Source organism: Sceloporus occidentalis, unplaced genomic scaffold (assembly GCF_023333645.1).
Source record: "Sceloporus occidentalis isolate IW3139 unplaced genomic scaffold, rSceOcc1.0.p SCAF_3, whole genome shotgun sequence".
NCBI lineage: Eukaryota > Metazoa > Chordata > Lepidosauria > Squamata > Phrynosomatidae > Sceloporus > Sceloporus occidentalis.
This window is the reverse complement of record NW_028316983.1, coordinates 87,345,111-87,362,057: the sequence shown is the minus strand read 5'-3', so window position 1 is coordinate 87,362,057 and position 16,947 is coordinate 87,345,111. Positions and strand designations below refer to the sequence as shown.

General features: G+C 40.6%; 1 protein-coding gene across 2 annotated transcripts in view; it reads right to left on the bottom strand.

Moving 5' to 3' along the window:
• PGM1 (phosphoglucomutase 1) overlaps nucleotides 1–16,947 on the bottom strand; it is a 36,302-nt gene that overhangs the window by 9,952 nt on the left and 9,403 nt on the right. The window contains exons 1-4 of one of the 2 annotated variants that reach the window (XM_089515337.1): nucleotides 12,396–12,689; nucleotides 4,178–4,340; nucleotides 1,832–1,978; nucleotides 277–402 (exon numbers count right to left, since the gene is read on the bottom strand). In XM_089515337.1, the coding sequence (XP_089371463.1) occupies nucleotides 277–402; nucleotides 1,832–1,978; nucleotides 4,178–4,340; nucleotides 12,396–12,653 (694 nt within the window). In that variant the 5' untranslated portion in view covers nucleotides 12,654–12,689. Of the gene's footprint in view, nucleotides 1–276; nucleotides 403–1,831; nucleotides 1,979–4,177; nucleotides 4,341–12,395; nucleotides 12,690–16,947 lie in introns of those variants that run through there. The other variant, XM_089515336.1, reaches the window with a different exon arrangement.

The window sequence follows — 16,947 nt, the reverse complement described above, 5'->3', positions numbered from 1 at the left end:
TCCATCAACATGAGGACATAATGCTTAAGTGCATATTGAAACACTCAATTCAAGGGGTTTGTAAATGAAGTTGTACAGTTAAGTCCTGCTATCATTTTCTAACTATAATAATAATGACATGACAATCTTAGAAGACTCCACTGGATTCAGTGGAATTTACTTCCAGGTAAGTGGGAGGGAGATTGTAGTCTAAATCCTTTTCATGTCAAAACAACAAACATATAAGCAAACAATTTCAAAGTACAGTAGTTGTATATCTTAATTTATCTTGCATACCTCCATGCATAGCATCTATCCGAATCTTTAGGTGGTTTTGACCTGAGAGTAACTCCTTTAGTGCACTAAAATCAAAAATATTTCTCAACATGTTGGCATAAGCTTCTACCGAGTCCACAATTTCAACTGGAAATAAGAAAGGAAAGAAATCACTATGTGGACAACCAAATGTAATTTTTTTAATAAAAATTAGTAATAATATTGCAATTAAACAAAAGCAGCTATACAGTAACTGTCCTGATCATCTTTTGATAAAAATAACAAAGAAAATAATTTTGACTTTATACATGGCACAGATTTTGAATACTGCTTCCTGCCACCTACCACTTTCTTTTTTATTTTTTGTAGAAAAAATGCAAAATATGGTCAGCTTCAACAAGTAATAATAATAATAATTATTTATTTATTTATATCTTGCCCCTTTGAGGTCAATCAGGGCGGCTAACAGCAATAAAATACAATACATTGTACATCGAAATTCCCTCCCCCCCTTAAAAAAATTATTAACCACCATCCTTCCGTCATATCTCCAGAGTTGTTAATTGCTAATATGACCTTAATAGAAAATAAATGTACAGTTGCTCATCCATTTGCACGGACTTCAATATCCGCAAACCTCGCTTACTCACGAGGAGCAAACAGAGGGGATTAAAATTGGGTGTGTGCCTCTATTCAAGCCTATGGGGCTTGAATATAGCTGGCCCACCTCTTATGTGGGCTTGCTTTCTGTGGACTGAGCTCATGTGGAAGGCAAGCCCCGATCAAAACAATGGGGCACGCGTCTCATTATTCTGAATGGGATTTGAACATATGCTCAATTCCCCTTACATGGGAGGGTCTGGAAAGGATCCTCTGCATGAGGGGCAGGTCTACTGTATGTGCAAAATTCTATTTTCACCGGGGGGTGGGGAGGGTTCCGGAATGGACCCCCCACCCCCCGCGAAAATGGAGAGCTGACTGTACTGGTAAATATAAAAAAGACGATTAAAAAAATTAAAGCGAACTACTCATTTACAGAATTTATACTTTTCTATCTAAGATGCCTTATTGATCTTTTGGGACAGGGTGACCAGACCCTGGTCATTTCCTACATTTTTCCAGGGCACACCCTACATTTCAACCTTCTCTACAGGAGGAATTGCAAAATATCCTCCATCTTGAGCATGACTAAGAAACATGAATTTTTATTTTTCTTAGTGTTGCTAGGTTTTATTTTGTTGAATGTCGTACATTTTGCAATGCCTTGTCCTCTTTTACGGTTATGACATCTGGTCAACCTGTTTGGAGAGGTTATTTATATTTTCAATTGCATAAAAGCAACATGAAAAGCAACGTTTGTAGATCAATGGATACAGTTTCGCTACTAAAGGAATTTTAGCAGTTTGTCACACAAGCATCCTTGTAACTGTTAAAAGCATCTTGTCCTCTCTTGCATCTGACTACCCTACCACAATATCTGAATTACTAGCTCCTGCAATAAGAGGATTATCATTGTAGTAAATAATAGGAAAGAGCTACTACAACTAATAAGAAAAACAATACAGATCTTACTTACCTGTAAATGGTTTAAACTTGTTTTCTAAGTCAAACTGCTGCTTTCCAATGGTACTGAGGTCTACATTTAAATCTGGGCATATAGCATACTCTTCAATAGTTTTGCTAATCTGGAAAATTTTGTCAGTAATACCTTCAGGAGCAGGCCCTAGTAGGAAACAACAGATCTCAATTACATACCACCTGAGGTAGAGCTGGCTTTAAAAGTCGAACAATGAGAATGTGCCCCTGGAAAGAATGTTAGAATGGAAGATATTTAAGACAGGCACTCGTGATCTTAACACAAAACTGTTTGGTCAGTGCAACTTCATTGAATCATCTCTGCAAAATCCCATGGTATGTGTGAGTATGTGTTGGCTTATGTATGAGTGAGGGAAATACACCTTGGAAATACAGTGGTACCCCAGGATACGAATGCGCCGCCTTACGAAATTTCCGGGTTACGAAAAAAATCTATTTAAAAAAACTGTTCCGCGTTACGAACGTTTTTTCGGGTTACGAAAAAACTTTTGGTGCTTTTCGGCGCTATTTCGCACCAAATCGCGGCTTTTCCCCATTAGCGCCTATGGGTTTTTCGGCTTACGAAGCCTTTCGGGTTACGAAAGCGGCGGCGGAACGAATTATTTTCGTAACCCGGGGTACCACTGTACAAGTAGACAGTTCACATTTGAATCATCAGTTCTTTTATATAAGGATGAGGTTTGGACAAATTACTTTTTTGCACTATAGCTACCAGAATTTCCCAAATATATGACATTTCCCAATAATTTTATGAACTGTCATTCTATGTTTCAGAATTACCAGCTTCTGCACTGGATAAATACATGTGCACAATATACATATACAGTACAAATACATAGTATATATTTTAAGAAGTCAGACAGCCAGATGCAAAATTACTTGGGGCTTCTGTGTCTTCAATAGTTGTGCAGGAGAGGGAACTGCTGCACACGTATCTTTTCTTGCAAAGCTACTAACTTGCTGAAATTCCTTTTCTACATTACTGCTAAAAGTAAATCTACAGTGCTATATAAACAAATAATAATAATAATAATAATAATAATAAGAAGAAGAAGAAGAAGAAGAAGAGAAGTCCTAACCTGTCTGTATCTGGATATCCTGTACACAGGCTTGTTTCTTTGTTTTAATTCATACAACCAATACCTGGCTATACAAGTAAACTGTCTTAGTGGCATCATGGCATCAATGTGGCACAATTGAAGAACAGTGTAGAAATAGTGCAGTTTGACACCACTTATAGTGCTGTAGCTCCATCCAATGGAATATTGATTTTGTAGTTTTAGAAAGTCTGCAGTCTTCTCTGGAAAACAGTGCTGGTGTCTCACAAAACTATAAATCCCAGGATTCTGTAGGATGGGGACATGGCAGTTAAAACTGTTTCAAACTGCATTATTTCTACAGTGTAGTTGCACCCTAAGTGTACATGGAACATCACACTGAGAGAAAAGGAATAAGGATTCACATTAACTAACATTCTAAAATAAGAATGTAAGTGGCTGATTACTGAAAGTCCTGGCAATAATCCTGAGTGATATTAGTAGATCTTCAGAAACCAAATATAGTATACTAATTATGGCGGGTTCCAGACCGCCCTCAAGCGGCCGTTTTCCCGCCACCGCTATTCGCTGCGGAGGGGAAGCCCCAGTGGCCAGACCGCGAGGCTTCCCGGCGCAGTGAAAAAGGAGCGCCGAAATGGCGCTCCTTTTCAAAACGCGGAAGTGGCGCCACGAGGGGTGAAGCGCACCCTCGCAGCGTCACTTCCACCGCGACACGTCTGGATGCTATGTGTCCAAGACGTCAAAATGGCGGCACCCATGTGGATGGGCGCTGCCATTTACAACGCGCTCTGCGCGTACTACGGAGAAGGGACGTGAGGAAGGTAAGACCCTTCCTAACCCTAATATGGCCCTTCCTAACCCTAGTACGCTCAGAGCGCGTACTTTATGGCGGTCTGTAACCCGCTTATATTGCTTTATTCATGTGAGGGCTGGGGAGTGTGTGGCCCTGCAGATGTTGCTGGGCCTATAATGCCTCATCATTGGCTAGGCTCTACAGTCCAGCAACATGGAGGGTCATGAATCTCCAAGTCTATTTTATGTCCTTTTTCCTTGTTTCTCTTCAAACTCCTTCTCAACCTTGTTCTCATCCTCAAATTCTGCTCCACTCCCACCAGCCAAGCCAGACAGGTAGTGCTGTGGCATGCTCTGACACCTGCAAGTCAGGCAAAACCTACTACAGGTAGAAATAGACAACACAGCTAGCAAGAACTGGTCAATAGCAAGAGAAATGGTCACAGGTGAGAAGTGGGGTACAGGGTTAGAATTACCTCCATTTGAAATGTTGTATTTAATACCAAAATCTCCATTGGGTCCACCAGGGTTGTGACTTGCTGTCAAAATGATACCACCAATTGCTTTTATTTTTCTAATAATGCAGGAGACAGCTGGGGTAGAAAGAATTCCATTCTGTCCAATTACTAAACGACCAATCTGAAAACAAAAGAAAAGAGAAAACTCAAAAGAGCTCTTATATGAAAAATATTGAAGTCCCAGAAAACCCTGTGATAGGTTCGCCTTAGGGTCATCATAAATCACATAAATCTTGTTGCATGTGAAAACATAAGCAACAAGAAAATATAGTATTTAAACAGTTTTAAAAGTTGTTCTAGGACCAATCATTTTTTAGATTTCTAGGATCTTAAGTAACCTTTTAGATCATGTCCTCAGCTGAAATTCTGATGCTGCTGACACATCTTTAAGATAATTATCTAATAATGATACATACCATGGATGATAGTTTGATATTTCTAACCTGACATGAGGATCAATTAATATTTATTCATTGGTTATATTTATACCCCACCTTTCCTCCAATGAACTCAAAGTGGCATACCTGGTACTGCTGGTCCCCACTTTCTCCTTACAATAGCAACTGTAAGTCAAGATAGAAGTGAGTGAGTTTCATGGCTCAGAGAGGACTAGACCCTGATCTCTCAAGTTGCAGCCCAGCACTGGTAACGACTACAATAGATTCACTTTCCCATATGTCTCCTGAACAATGAAAATGGCACTCTTATTTGGACCTCTTCCAAACAACAAGACCCAGATATTTACACTACATTAAATAATAATAACCAAAGAGCAATCTTGGCCTATTCATAGTATACATGTGCTTAATACAGTCTTTCACCTCAAAACCAGGCTCAATGTTCAGGCGTTTCTGACCAGCATTTGAAACAAATTAGAGTAACGGAGCTGAGGTATTTTTTGCCACTTAGTTATTTGTGTTCTTTCCTATGAGAGTTAAAAAGAGCTTCATCCCTCTCTTCTGGTCCCTTGGAATGTTTGACTCAACTACCCATATTCAGGATCACTCTGTAAAGGACAGTGTACAGTGATAGATTTTACAACTCTGTGCAGGGTAGTAAGAGCATACTCAATTAGGATTAGGTTGGAGTGGGAGGAGAAAGCAAGAGAGAGCAGGAATAGAAATTGATGTAACTCAGACTTTAAATGTGCACATCACCATATCATTTCCTTCAGCTATTCAACAGTTCTGTGTACATCCCAAAAGGTGAAAGAAATTCCTTAGCAGAAAACAGCCTTGGAAACTGTGAAATGACAGGTATGTTGAATTGTAAAGCTAAGAAAATACATATACACACACAATCACATGCTTGAAACACTATTAATAGACAAAATCTACACCAGGGGTAGGCAACCTTTTTGAGCCGGGGGCCGGGTTGGTGTCCCTCAGGCGACTGGGGGGCCATAGCCGGGGGTGGAGCTTCAACCCTCCGGGGTGGGGCTGCATGCCGGGGGCGGAGCTTCCACCCTCCGGGGGCCAGGCCTCCCCATCTTTGCTGGCCCCTGACGGGGCCCCAGGCCCCGTCAGAGACCGGCAAAAAAGCTGGTGGGGGCCGCCAGCGCTGGAGGGCCCCCTGGAGGGCCCCAGTGACGGCACTGGGCCTCCCAGAGGCCCCCTGCCGCCGTCGGAGCCCTCCTGGAGGGCCCCAGGGATGGCAAAGGGCCCCCAGAGGCCCCCTGCCGTCCCTCGGAGCCCTCCTGGAGGGCCCCAGGGGCGGCAGCGGGCCCTTAGAGGCCCCCTGCCACCCTCGGAGCCCTCCTGGAGGGCCCCAGGGACGGCAGCAGGCCCCCCAGAGGCCCCCAGCCGCCCTCGGAGCCCTCCTGGAGGGCCCCAGGGATGGCAGCGGGCCCCCCAGAGGCCCCCTGCCGCTCTCGGAGCCCTCCTGGAGGGCCCCAGGGACGGCAGCGGGCCTCCTAGAGGCCCCCTGCCGCCCTCGGAGCCCTGCTGGAGGGCCCCAGGGACAGCAGTGGGCCTCCTAAAGGCCCACCGCCGCTGCCGCCGCGGCTGCCCATCAGGGCTTTTTGCCGCTCTGGGCGCCGCCATTTTGGGCAACAAAATGGCGGCGAGGTCGCGCGAGATTTCGCCACCATTTTGGGCGAAAAAATGGCGGCGCCCATAGCGGCCTCTGGGGCTATGGGCGCCGCCATTTTGCCGCCCAAAATGGCGGCGCCCAGAGCGGCGAAAAGCCGTGACGGGTGGCCGCGGCGGCGGCGGCAACAGCAGCCAGGGGCCAGGCGGCAGGCCTCCGCAGGCCGCATCCGGCCCGTGGGCCGGAGGTTGCCAACCCCTGATCTACACTATCCCAATTATATGTTTCTAAAAAGAAATTTAAGACCATGGGAGTATGTTTTCCCCAACCAGGTGCTCTTCAGATAACCCTCAACTGCGTAGATCGACTATCTCCTCATATGAGCCTTCCCAACCTTCATGATCTTCAGGGAAGGATATTTTCTCTGACCCAAAACCAGCAGAGGAGACTAGTGAGGGCACAGGAGAGAGGTTTGTCAGTGGCTGCTGCTAGGCTATGAAAACCTTCTCCAGTGCAGGCTTGGTTGACCCCCTCTCTGCTCTTTTTTGCTGGTAAGCAAATAACTTATTTAAACCCCTTTAACTGGCTGGGGTAGAGGGATGTGCAATGGATATTGTGTTTTTAATATTTAATATGTTTTTAAAACAAATTAAATATTGATACTTTAATGGATATTTTAATCACTCCCATTAGTTGGGGAGCTGATGTTACATCTGTAGTCCAACCTGCCTGAAGCACACCAGGTTGGAGGAGGCAACAGAAAAACATACAGTTGGCCCTCCATGTCCACTGATTCTACATCCACAGATTCAACCATCCATGGCTTGAAAATATTTTTAATATTTTTTTCCAAAAAATCAAACCATGATATTACCATTTTAGGTAAGGGACATGATTTTACCATGACATTGTATATAATGGGATTTGAGCATCCACAAATATTGGTGTCATTGGTGTCTTAGAACCAAAGCTCAGTGGATACTAAGGGCCCACTGTATTTCATTTTCTTTTTCTTAAGAAGGAAAAAGAAATCAGATTGTGTTAGATTCCCATTTAGAATAGTGATAACAGCTTTGATGGACCTTTTTCCATTCAAATTTATCTTACATTATCTATATTCTTGATAAAACTTATGTTTGTCTATCTCTCTCACTTGCCTTTTCAACCACAGTATTGGCTCCTAGGATGCTCCTGAGAGCTTTAAATTCCAAAGATCAGATTCCCTAATCAAGTTGCCATCTTCTTTAGAGAATCTATCCAACAGGAAGGGAACCGGAACTACAGATCAGCATTCTAAATGTGGCTTCAACAGCACTTTAACCATGCTATAATTGCAACTCTAATTATAGATATCACTACCTAAGTATGCCAAGTCAAGGAGCTACCAGCATTATTAATTTTCCTTTGATTAAAATAAATCATGTACAAAATGGAATATGCATTACTGAACTGAACAATCATGCATGCTAATGTAATCCCATCAGAAAAAACAATCTGAGAGGTATCCCATGTCTTCTCAGGTATGTATGGTCTTATTTGGTAAGCCTCTGGAATCATCATTCCTAAAGGAGTAACTGTACCTGCCTGTATACTTGTTGAATTGCTATTCACACCTATGATGTGATACGTTAATCTTATCGTTTATTTTTACAGATTTTTCTCAGAAGCATGCCTTGCAATTCACACAGCTACTGATGACTGGAGGCCATAAGCAGATTCTCAGATGTTGTGAAACATACTTCTCAGGAAATGCAATAGTTTATTAAAATTATATTTTGGTAAAATATACTTCTATGGCAGATCACATGGAAACTTGCAAAGAAATAATAAGGGTTGTTGATCTTTCCAGTTACCTAAACTGTTGCCAAGCAGGACTGCCAAATATTCTTTTTAAAAGTTTTCCAGAATTAAAACTGCTAGGATAGCAATTGTAGGCCAGGTTACTCACATGGAATCTCTTCAGTTAGTCAATGAGCTACAAACATTCTGCAACTAGATCCAAGTATAGCTAACACTTGGCTGAGAGGTCCTGCTTTTTATTTGTTTGTTTTAGCTTGATATTTGGCAAGATGGAGAATTTCACACATTGAAAGGGTACATCTAGAGCAGTGGTTCCCAACCTTCCCAATGCTGCAACCCTTTAATACAGTTCCCTATGTTGTGATGACCCCCAACCATGAAATTATTTTCATTGCTACTTCATAACTGTAATTAAATAGGTGTTTTCTGATGGTCTTAGGTGATTCCTGTGAAAGGGTCATTTGACTCCCAAAGGGGTCCCGACCCACAGGTTGGGAACCACTGACCTAGAGCTTAATAAGACAAATGGAGAAGAATGATCTTGACAGTTCTAGGTCCCTTAAATTCATGTTGGGGTGTAGTCTAGTACTTCATCAATTCCACAGATTTTTTTTTTAAAAAATACAGGACGCTATCCCCCTTTTGAAAATATAGTTTAAAAACTCTTCTTTTTCAGCATCCTTATTATCAAGATGCATAGGCACACCCCATCTTTAATTCCATAATTGAGTATATTAGGCTTTCCAGATGCACTCAAGAGGCTAACAGTCTGTGTGTTTGTACTGTAAAATGGGAAGCACATCCACACTATTCTTTTCATCTCCCTCAGTATTTTGCACATCAAAGGGAAACAGCTGCAGTTATTCAAGCTGTTGAACATCATAGCAATACAAACTGAAAGAGAACAATACAATACAGAAGAGAGTCCCTTCTCTAGTCTCTATTCTGTTTCCATGCATTTAAGAATGTCAGCATTTAACCTGCTGAGAGGTTGCCTTGAAGAACTGTACTTCAGTAACAAAACTTGAAAATGTCTTAATCCAAAAGAGCATTTAGATAATATGAGGATCACAGTATCAGCTTCACTAGTCTGAAGCAGATACTCTCCAATTCTTTTATCAGAGTTGCTTTTTCACAGAGCACATAAATTATACAATTATGAAGAATCTTGATAACAACTTGACCCTGAAAAAGTTATTTTGGATGAAAATTCCCTGAACCCCTAGCCAGGACAGACACTATAGGATTCTAGCACTTTCAGTCTAGAAAGTTTTCTAATCACTGATTAAGATCTGGTAATGACCCCAGAATGGCTTTAAAGGGGATGAAATGAATCCACAGAAGATACAAGTATCAAGGGATCTGCTTAGGATAGATATACTGTATATACTCATGTATAAGTCTAGAAATTTTAGCTAAAATTTGACCCAGAATATATGGAGCCATCCTCTTTCTCTGACTAGAGTGGTATAAGGTGAGAGTTTAGAAGTATGGATCCCCTACACTCTCTCATCCATTCAGCCTTTAGGATGAGCACAAACAGTTATGCCTGCCAGAATTTTATAAGTTCTTTGGCATCATTTTCCTTTGCGTCATCCTTTACATCCTTTGTTACATGCCCCTAACTTTTACCCTTGACTTATCCACAGGTCATATCAAAATCCATAATTTTATCCCCAAAACCTGCCCTCGACTTATACATGAAGTCGACTTATAGTCGAGTATATAAGGTATGCTAACTGCAATTTCAGCAGCAACAGCAGCAGCAGATGCCTATTGTCCACACATTCTACTACTAGGCTGATATGCCAGGAGTCTGCTAGATATTGCTGGATTTCAACTCTCATTCGCTCCAGCCAGCTAATGCTGACAGATGATGGAAATTGTAGCCCAATAATTTGGAGAGACAAAGGTTCCCAGTCCCTGCCATTGGCTTTGGGCTAATCACTATGGAAAACTGGATTTTGGATGAGACAAGATCTAAGAGGGCTCTCCTTACTCTCTTAACTCACCATTAATTTTTATGTAGTTTAGTAAGACAGCCAGTGGTGGCTGTTTCTGATACCATGAGTTCCTCAAGTCTTTAACATGTGCCAGGGCACTTTGTACTGTACTAGAAACTGCCTGATGACAATACAGCCTATATCCCCATCCTCTTCTGTTTTTTGAGGAGAGAAGGAAGGGTTCTTGCCTTATACCAAGCAGAATATAACCGTATATGAGATAATCTTCCCCTGGCTCTACAGTATGCAAAAAGGCATTTGCACTGAGCAACCGTCCTTACCATTAAAGCTAGCAACAAAGGCAAAGACAACCCACTTCTGAACAAATCTTGCCAAGAAAACCCTGTGACAGCTTCACCTTAGGGTCACTGTAAGTCGGAAATAACTTGAAAAAAGTACACAACACCAGCAGCAGCCATCCTTAACCGAGTTATGTGAGCTGTAGTCCACCAAACTGGCTGATTTTACTTTCTCCATTCTAACTTAATGGACCTTGCTCAGATCAAATGAATGAGAAAGAGCTGGAGTAAAACCTGGGATCCCATATTTCCCCTCCCATCTGGTGCAGCCAAAGGTTGTATACACAAGAAACCATGCTTCTTATTAACTATTATTTGTTTGAAGTTATCAACTGTAAGTCATGAATTGTGAAAGCATATTATTTAAATAAAGCATAGTTAACACTAACCAAAGTTTAGGATTTTGATGAAACACTAAACTATAGTAAATCAAAGTGTGATGCAAATACATTATACTCATGGTAACTAGCGTATTGTGATGTCTGACCACAGCTATTATTTTATATTGGTCCCTCATTCTCAAATTAATGATTGCTACCTACCATTTGTTAATAAACTAATGGAACAACCAATGAAAGTTGGAAGACATTATATGGGAAATACAGTATCTACATTGGCTAGAATTCAAAGATATAGCCATGTTAGTCTGTAGAATCAGTACATAGAGAGATCTTATTGTACCTTTGAGACTAACTGAAAGAAGCAGGTTGGCAGCATGAGCTTTAATAGACTTCAGTCTACTTCCTCAGATGCATTTAAATAAATGCATCTGAGAAAGCAGACTGAAGTCTTTGAAAGCTCATGCTGCCAACATCTTTCTTTCAAGTAGTCTCCAAGGTGCTTCAAGATCTCTCTACATTGGCTAGAATGTATATTTGATTTCATTTCAACATTAACTATATTGATATGTGGCACAAACAGCATGCAAAAGAGGCTCAAACAGACTTTTTTAAATATGATACTTCAAAAGTTTACAAAGAATAGAAAATATAATTTTAATTTATTATTACGGAATGATAGAAATAATTCCTAACTTGTGGAATATAGCCAGAACAAAAGCTTGCCATGTAAGAAAAACTATATCACTCTAACCTAGCCAACATCACTGTTTTCAAGCACTCTAGTAATTCTCATGGCACAGCTATTTATATCCATTGAGAAACTGAAAATATGCTTTGTCAGTTCAGCTAGTGACTGTCTCAGATGGATAATGAAATAATTTTTTAGGTTTTTGAGCAAAGCAGGAAAACCTCCACAAAATCTCTCTTTCACGTACTTTGTAATTGCATCACAGTAATAATAATAATAATAATAATAATAATAATATATTTATATACCGCCCTTCTTAAAATCAAGGCGGTGTACAACAGGAAAACATACAATAATACAGCATACAATAATACTAAAAACACATTAAAACCAATGCAATAAAAACAATAAAACTCGTGCCAGCTAACAATGCTGACGAAGGAGGAGGAAAGGGAGGAAATTGAAACACATAAAGGAACAAGGAAGGGAGAGGGGGAAAAAGAAATGTAGCATCACCTTACAACTAATTGGTTTTTATATCTGCATGAGCTTTTGTGAATACAAACCCACTTCTTCAGATGCAATACTGGTTGGTATTTTCCCTCCCCCTTCCTTTCTCCTTTTTATACCACAGGAGACTAACACGTCCATTTATTTCAAAACTACCTCAGTAGTTGAACATATTACCCTAAAATTGGCATAACAACCCATCACATCCTGGAGGTAACACAAAAACAAGTGACTAGTAATATTTCTACTCCTGTAAATACCTCCATCAGTTTTCAGCTTCTTCTCAAAACCAGACTACAGAAAACATCAAATGACAATGGTTCTCAAGAGCACTATGCCAGTTTTTCCCTCTGAAATCTCTTTTCTCTTTAATAGCCAACTAACAGCATCCTAGAAAAAAATGTGTATTAGTGCATTATAAAATTTAGAGACCTTTTGACATGCTAAGAAGGAGCCCATCAAAGATCCATTAGGTATTAGTGGCATAATCATATTTGATATACCAACCCCATTGGCAGCAGCCATCTGAACTATCAGTTTTATTGCAAGCTTATTAAAATATCTCCCATCTCCTCCAACCACCATGGTAGATCCTTGTCGATCCCTTAGGTCTATGGAAAAAAATATGCTCTGGATAAAATTGTGCAGGTAGTTTAGCCTGGTCTGAAAAATGTATGTCTTCTTCCGTAATCCACTAGTTCCTGGTTTCTGGTCATAATAAGGAGCTGTTGGCAAAGTCAGTATTGGCAGTGGACTATCTTCCATGATTCTTCTTGTACAAATACATTAAATGCAAAAAACAGGTAACAACAGTTTTAAAAAAAATTCTTAAAAATCAGCCTGGATAACTAGCAATAGCAGATCCTGGTTGGAGGTTCGGTGAAGCAGTTCTACACCCTAAAATAGCTCCTTGAACCTTCAGATGAATGTGGTTTCTGTAACTGTAGAACTTTTCTTGCACTTGCTCTGAAAGATCACTGTCAAAGAGAATACATACAAATCCACCTTGCGATATGGTAGGAAAATGGATAATCAGAAAGTCTTTAAAGCCTATGAATTACCACAGTAGCACAGCTCGGTGATTCCTGATTCACCAGCAATGGGATTGAACAGCAATGAAACTCTGTCCTATATTTTTTTTTCAGGTGGAGGAGGTAGGCAGAGAGGGCTGGTGCAGTAGGTCAGTCCCTGTGTCAGAAGCATTGATTGATTTGTTGCCCCCAGGCTGAGCTTTCCAAATGAATTCAAAGCTAGGATGGTTTCAGCCAGCTAAGCAGATTTATAAAATGACTTATTTCCACTTGTGGCTCTCCACTTTTTACCCGCTCCTCATCAAGAGATGAATGCTGAGAAAGTAAGTCCTGTTGGAAATGTGGCAATGCCATGCTAAAGGTATTTTGTGGAGTCTAGCAAGTTAAAGGTCACTCTTAAAATGGAAGTCACAACTTCTCAGTTACCTACAGTTTCCTTCTCCCTGTTATTTTAATAACCAGAAAGCGCTCCTCAGCCAAAGTGGCATAATACAGACTGTAAATGAGGTATACAACAATCAGAAGAGCTAATGGGCAATGTCATGTTTTTCTCTTAATTTACAGCCTCTTTTAGATTAAACGCAGTACAATTCCTCTCATTTCAAAGTTTATTTCAAATGGATGTCCTTTTAAGTAAGGTAACAATTCACAGTGTGATGTAGTGGTTTGAGCATCAGATTATGATTCTGGAAAGCAGGGTTCAAATCCTGGTCAACCATGGAAACTCATAGGTGGGCAAGACACTCTCTCTCAGTGTTAGGGTATGGCAATGGCAAATCTCCTCTGAACAAATCTTACCAGGAAAATCCCTTGACAGGGTTGCCATAAGTGAGAAACGACTTGAAGACCTGCAGCAACATTTCACAGCATTTCCCCCCCAAAATGCCACCTATATGTCCACAAAATATATTGGAGTGGAAATGATGAGAACTTTGTTCAGAGTGATTTAACAACACCTGGACTCCACTATTTATTACTAGAGTTGGCTAAATTTGTAGTTTTCAATTCATCAGTGACAATACAGGTTATTTTACAGAGAGGGTCCAAGGAACATGGAAAACAAAAAATCACTCTAACACTGCCCAGACAGGTGATGTTGCACCAGGCTTCTCAGGGTCAAGGCTTCTGAGGACTCAGAGTAGCCACTTGGAGTCCTCTTTGCTCAAAGTCTCATAAGGATTCACCATTGTGAGACTTTGTGTGAGACTTTGCATGAGATCTGGCATTAATATCATGCTAAGTCTCACGAGACTTCCAATATGATCTCACAAGTATAAATATGCCTGTGGATGTGGCTGCCTGCCATTTTCAACCAGATCTTTGCACATCACTCAAGGCTTTCACTGGTCACCTTTAGGGACTGGGAAGAAATTTTATTTATTTATTTATTTAAAGTATTTATACTCCACTCTTCAGCCACAAAGGCTCTCAGAGCCACAAAGGCTCTTCTTCTTTTTTTAATTAGACAGGTCCCTGCCCACAGGCTTACAATCTAAAAAGACATGACACAAAAGGAGAAGGGATGGTGGTGGGGAAGGGATCAAGTTCGTTGGCTTTTCTCTCCCTCTGGAGCCATGGCAGATGGGCTGGAAGGAGGGCTCTTCATCTTACTTTGGGCTAGGCCCAATGGAACTGGTCTACCTCTCTCTCCCTCTGAGGCCAGATGATGGTGGATGGGCTGGAACATGGGCTTTCCTCTTTCCCTGGGGCTGTTTTCCCTTTTGTTGCTTACTACTACAGATTCTTGTAGTTGATGTATTGTGTGATTGTCAAGATTGTGCTATCATATTTTAGTATTAGCTGTTAATTTGTATCTAGATTTCTTTCACGATTATGTCCATTACACATTCTGCTCTGTCACAATTGGCGGGTATGAAAAGGTACAGGGGACACTGGGCACAAGTTACCGGTAAATTGGGAGAAAGGAAAAGCCCTTGGAAGGGTAGGAGGTCATTGGGATAACCCCTCCACTAACCATTAAGACTAGATTCACTGATTGGCCTGGGGAACTCAACTCCGTAGATGTGCACCTGACAGGCACTCATAGCAGCCTTGCTTGACCATTTGATGATCAAGGAACCATTGGATCCTGTGTCCCCTTGACCTGAATGTGCTTACACTGTGTCAACCGTGTCAATATATGATGACATCACTGATTATGATTGATTTATGATAGCTATAACTGCATTAAAGTTGAGGCCATATTGTTAACTCATAACACAGTGGCTGGCCCATTTATCCCAGTGTAACATGCAAGACTAAACAGGCATGAAGGGAAGACTGGACATGGCCTCATTCTCTACTAAAACCAGATTAAAATGACTATGATGATCACTGTAAAAAGCTACACTATGTAATACACACCCAAAGTAGATGTTAAGTTACAACATGATTTAAATCTAAATTGGTCCAATTTAGCCACAGCTTTTTAATACAAGTATCTCTCAGTTAACAAAGCCTCTGACAGCAAAGCTGCTTTTTACAAAGTTTTTAAAATCACTTCTCAGCCTCCCTTTTCCTCCTTATCTTCTGTCTAGCTGGACATTTATTTTATTTTAATTTTATTTTTTGCAACACTGGCATTGGGAAGATGGTGAAAGAGGGCTGGAGAAACACAGACTTTCAGTGTCTGGTTGCAGCATCATCTCTGCAATAAACAAAGTAATGGAGCTTGAACTAAGGAAGAATGGAGTCCTACTGTAATTGTGTGCGTTTCCTACACAAGTCAAGGTAAAGAATGTGCTCCCTTTTTCAACATGAAAACAGGGGGGAAAGCATATAAGCCTGCTTCACCAGCTACCTTCAGAATGCTATTTTTTAAAACAAACAAACAAACCCATAGATGTGCAAGTTTGGTCACCAAAATGTAAACCACAAGAAAAGTGGACACTGGTTAAAGGAAGGGGAAAAGTCATCCCTAAATATATTTTGGGAGGAGCCTTCAAGTAGTCTCTAGAAAGTTCAAAAAGTCTTTGTTTACCTATGCAAGGCTTACCAGACCTGGCTGTTTTATTTCTTATATGTATATTGTTAGTTTAGAAGAAAAAGTTTGTTAAAACATCTTCCTCCACTTTTCTTTTTTGTGGTATAGAAATCTATTTCTATTCATTTCATGCTATTTCTGCCTCTGGGTCCAAATTTTCTGTTAAAGGAATAATTTCCAGGAACATTTCTCCTTCATTAACTGAAGCATAACTGTATATGGATTTTACCCTCTTTCTCCATTTGGCATACACATGCAAGTCAGTAATAGAGGACAGCAGTGCCTGCACTTATTTTTCCTCTTTTGCTACATCTCTTTAAAAAATCTACTACAGTAAGTAATACAGAAAGTAACATGTTGAAGGAAAAGAAGAAAGTCGTATCTTTCCATTAAATCTGGCTTTCACAAAAATCCTTGAAGATGCATGCATTTTGTAGTCCAGCTCAGTTCCTAGGTAGAGACTTCCCTCTTGTGGCTTACAGTGCAAATGCACATCCCAGAGGAAAGCCTATGTACATTTCTGGCATACAACAAGATCTCCCTCTGGTCACTGTGGAACAAGATCTGCATATAAAGTTTTCAGTACTACAGAAGCCAAGACTATGAAAAAAAGATTTTCCCACAGTTTTCTATAGTATGGGACAAGTGTTTTCTCTCTCAGAAAAGCTGAAAAGACGAACAAGAGCAGCACTGATGGGGAAAAATAGAAGAAATTCCACCTCCGCTAAGAAACAGCAATACTGTAGCCCAATGTGTTTCAAGTAAAAACACTTCTTCTGCAATAACTCTCCATTCAGTCACGTAGCATTACTGCTGCTTGTCTCTGAGACTGGTTGAGCTAGTTTAAAAACCTTTTTTGAAGGTTAGGATGGCTAATATGAGAAAAGGATTGTAAAACTTGAATTACACAATTGATTGTATTCCTCATTGTGTGAAAATGTAAGTGGGTCTCTCACTAGTGGAAGTAACATGCATTTCAATGTATTGTAAGCGTTCACTGTCCAAGCACACTAGGTGTGCTTTGCAATTCTTTTTATTATTATTA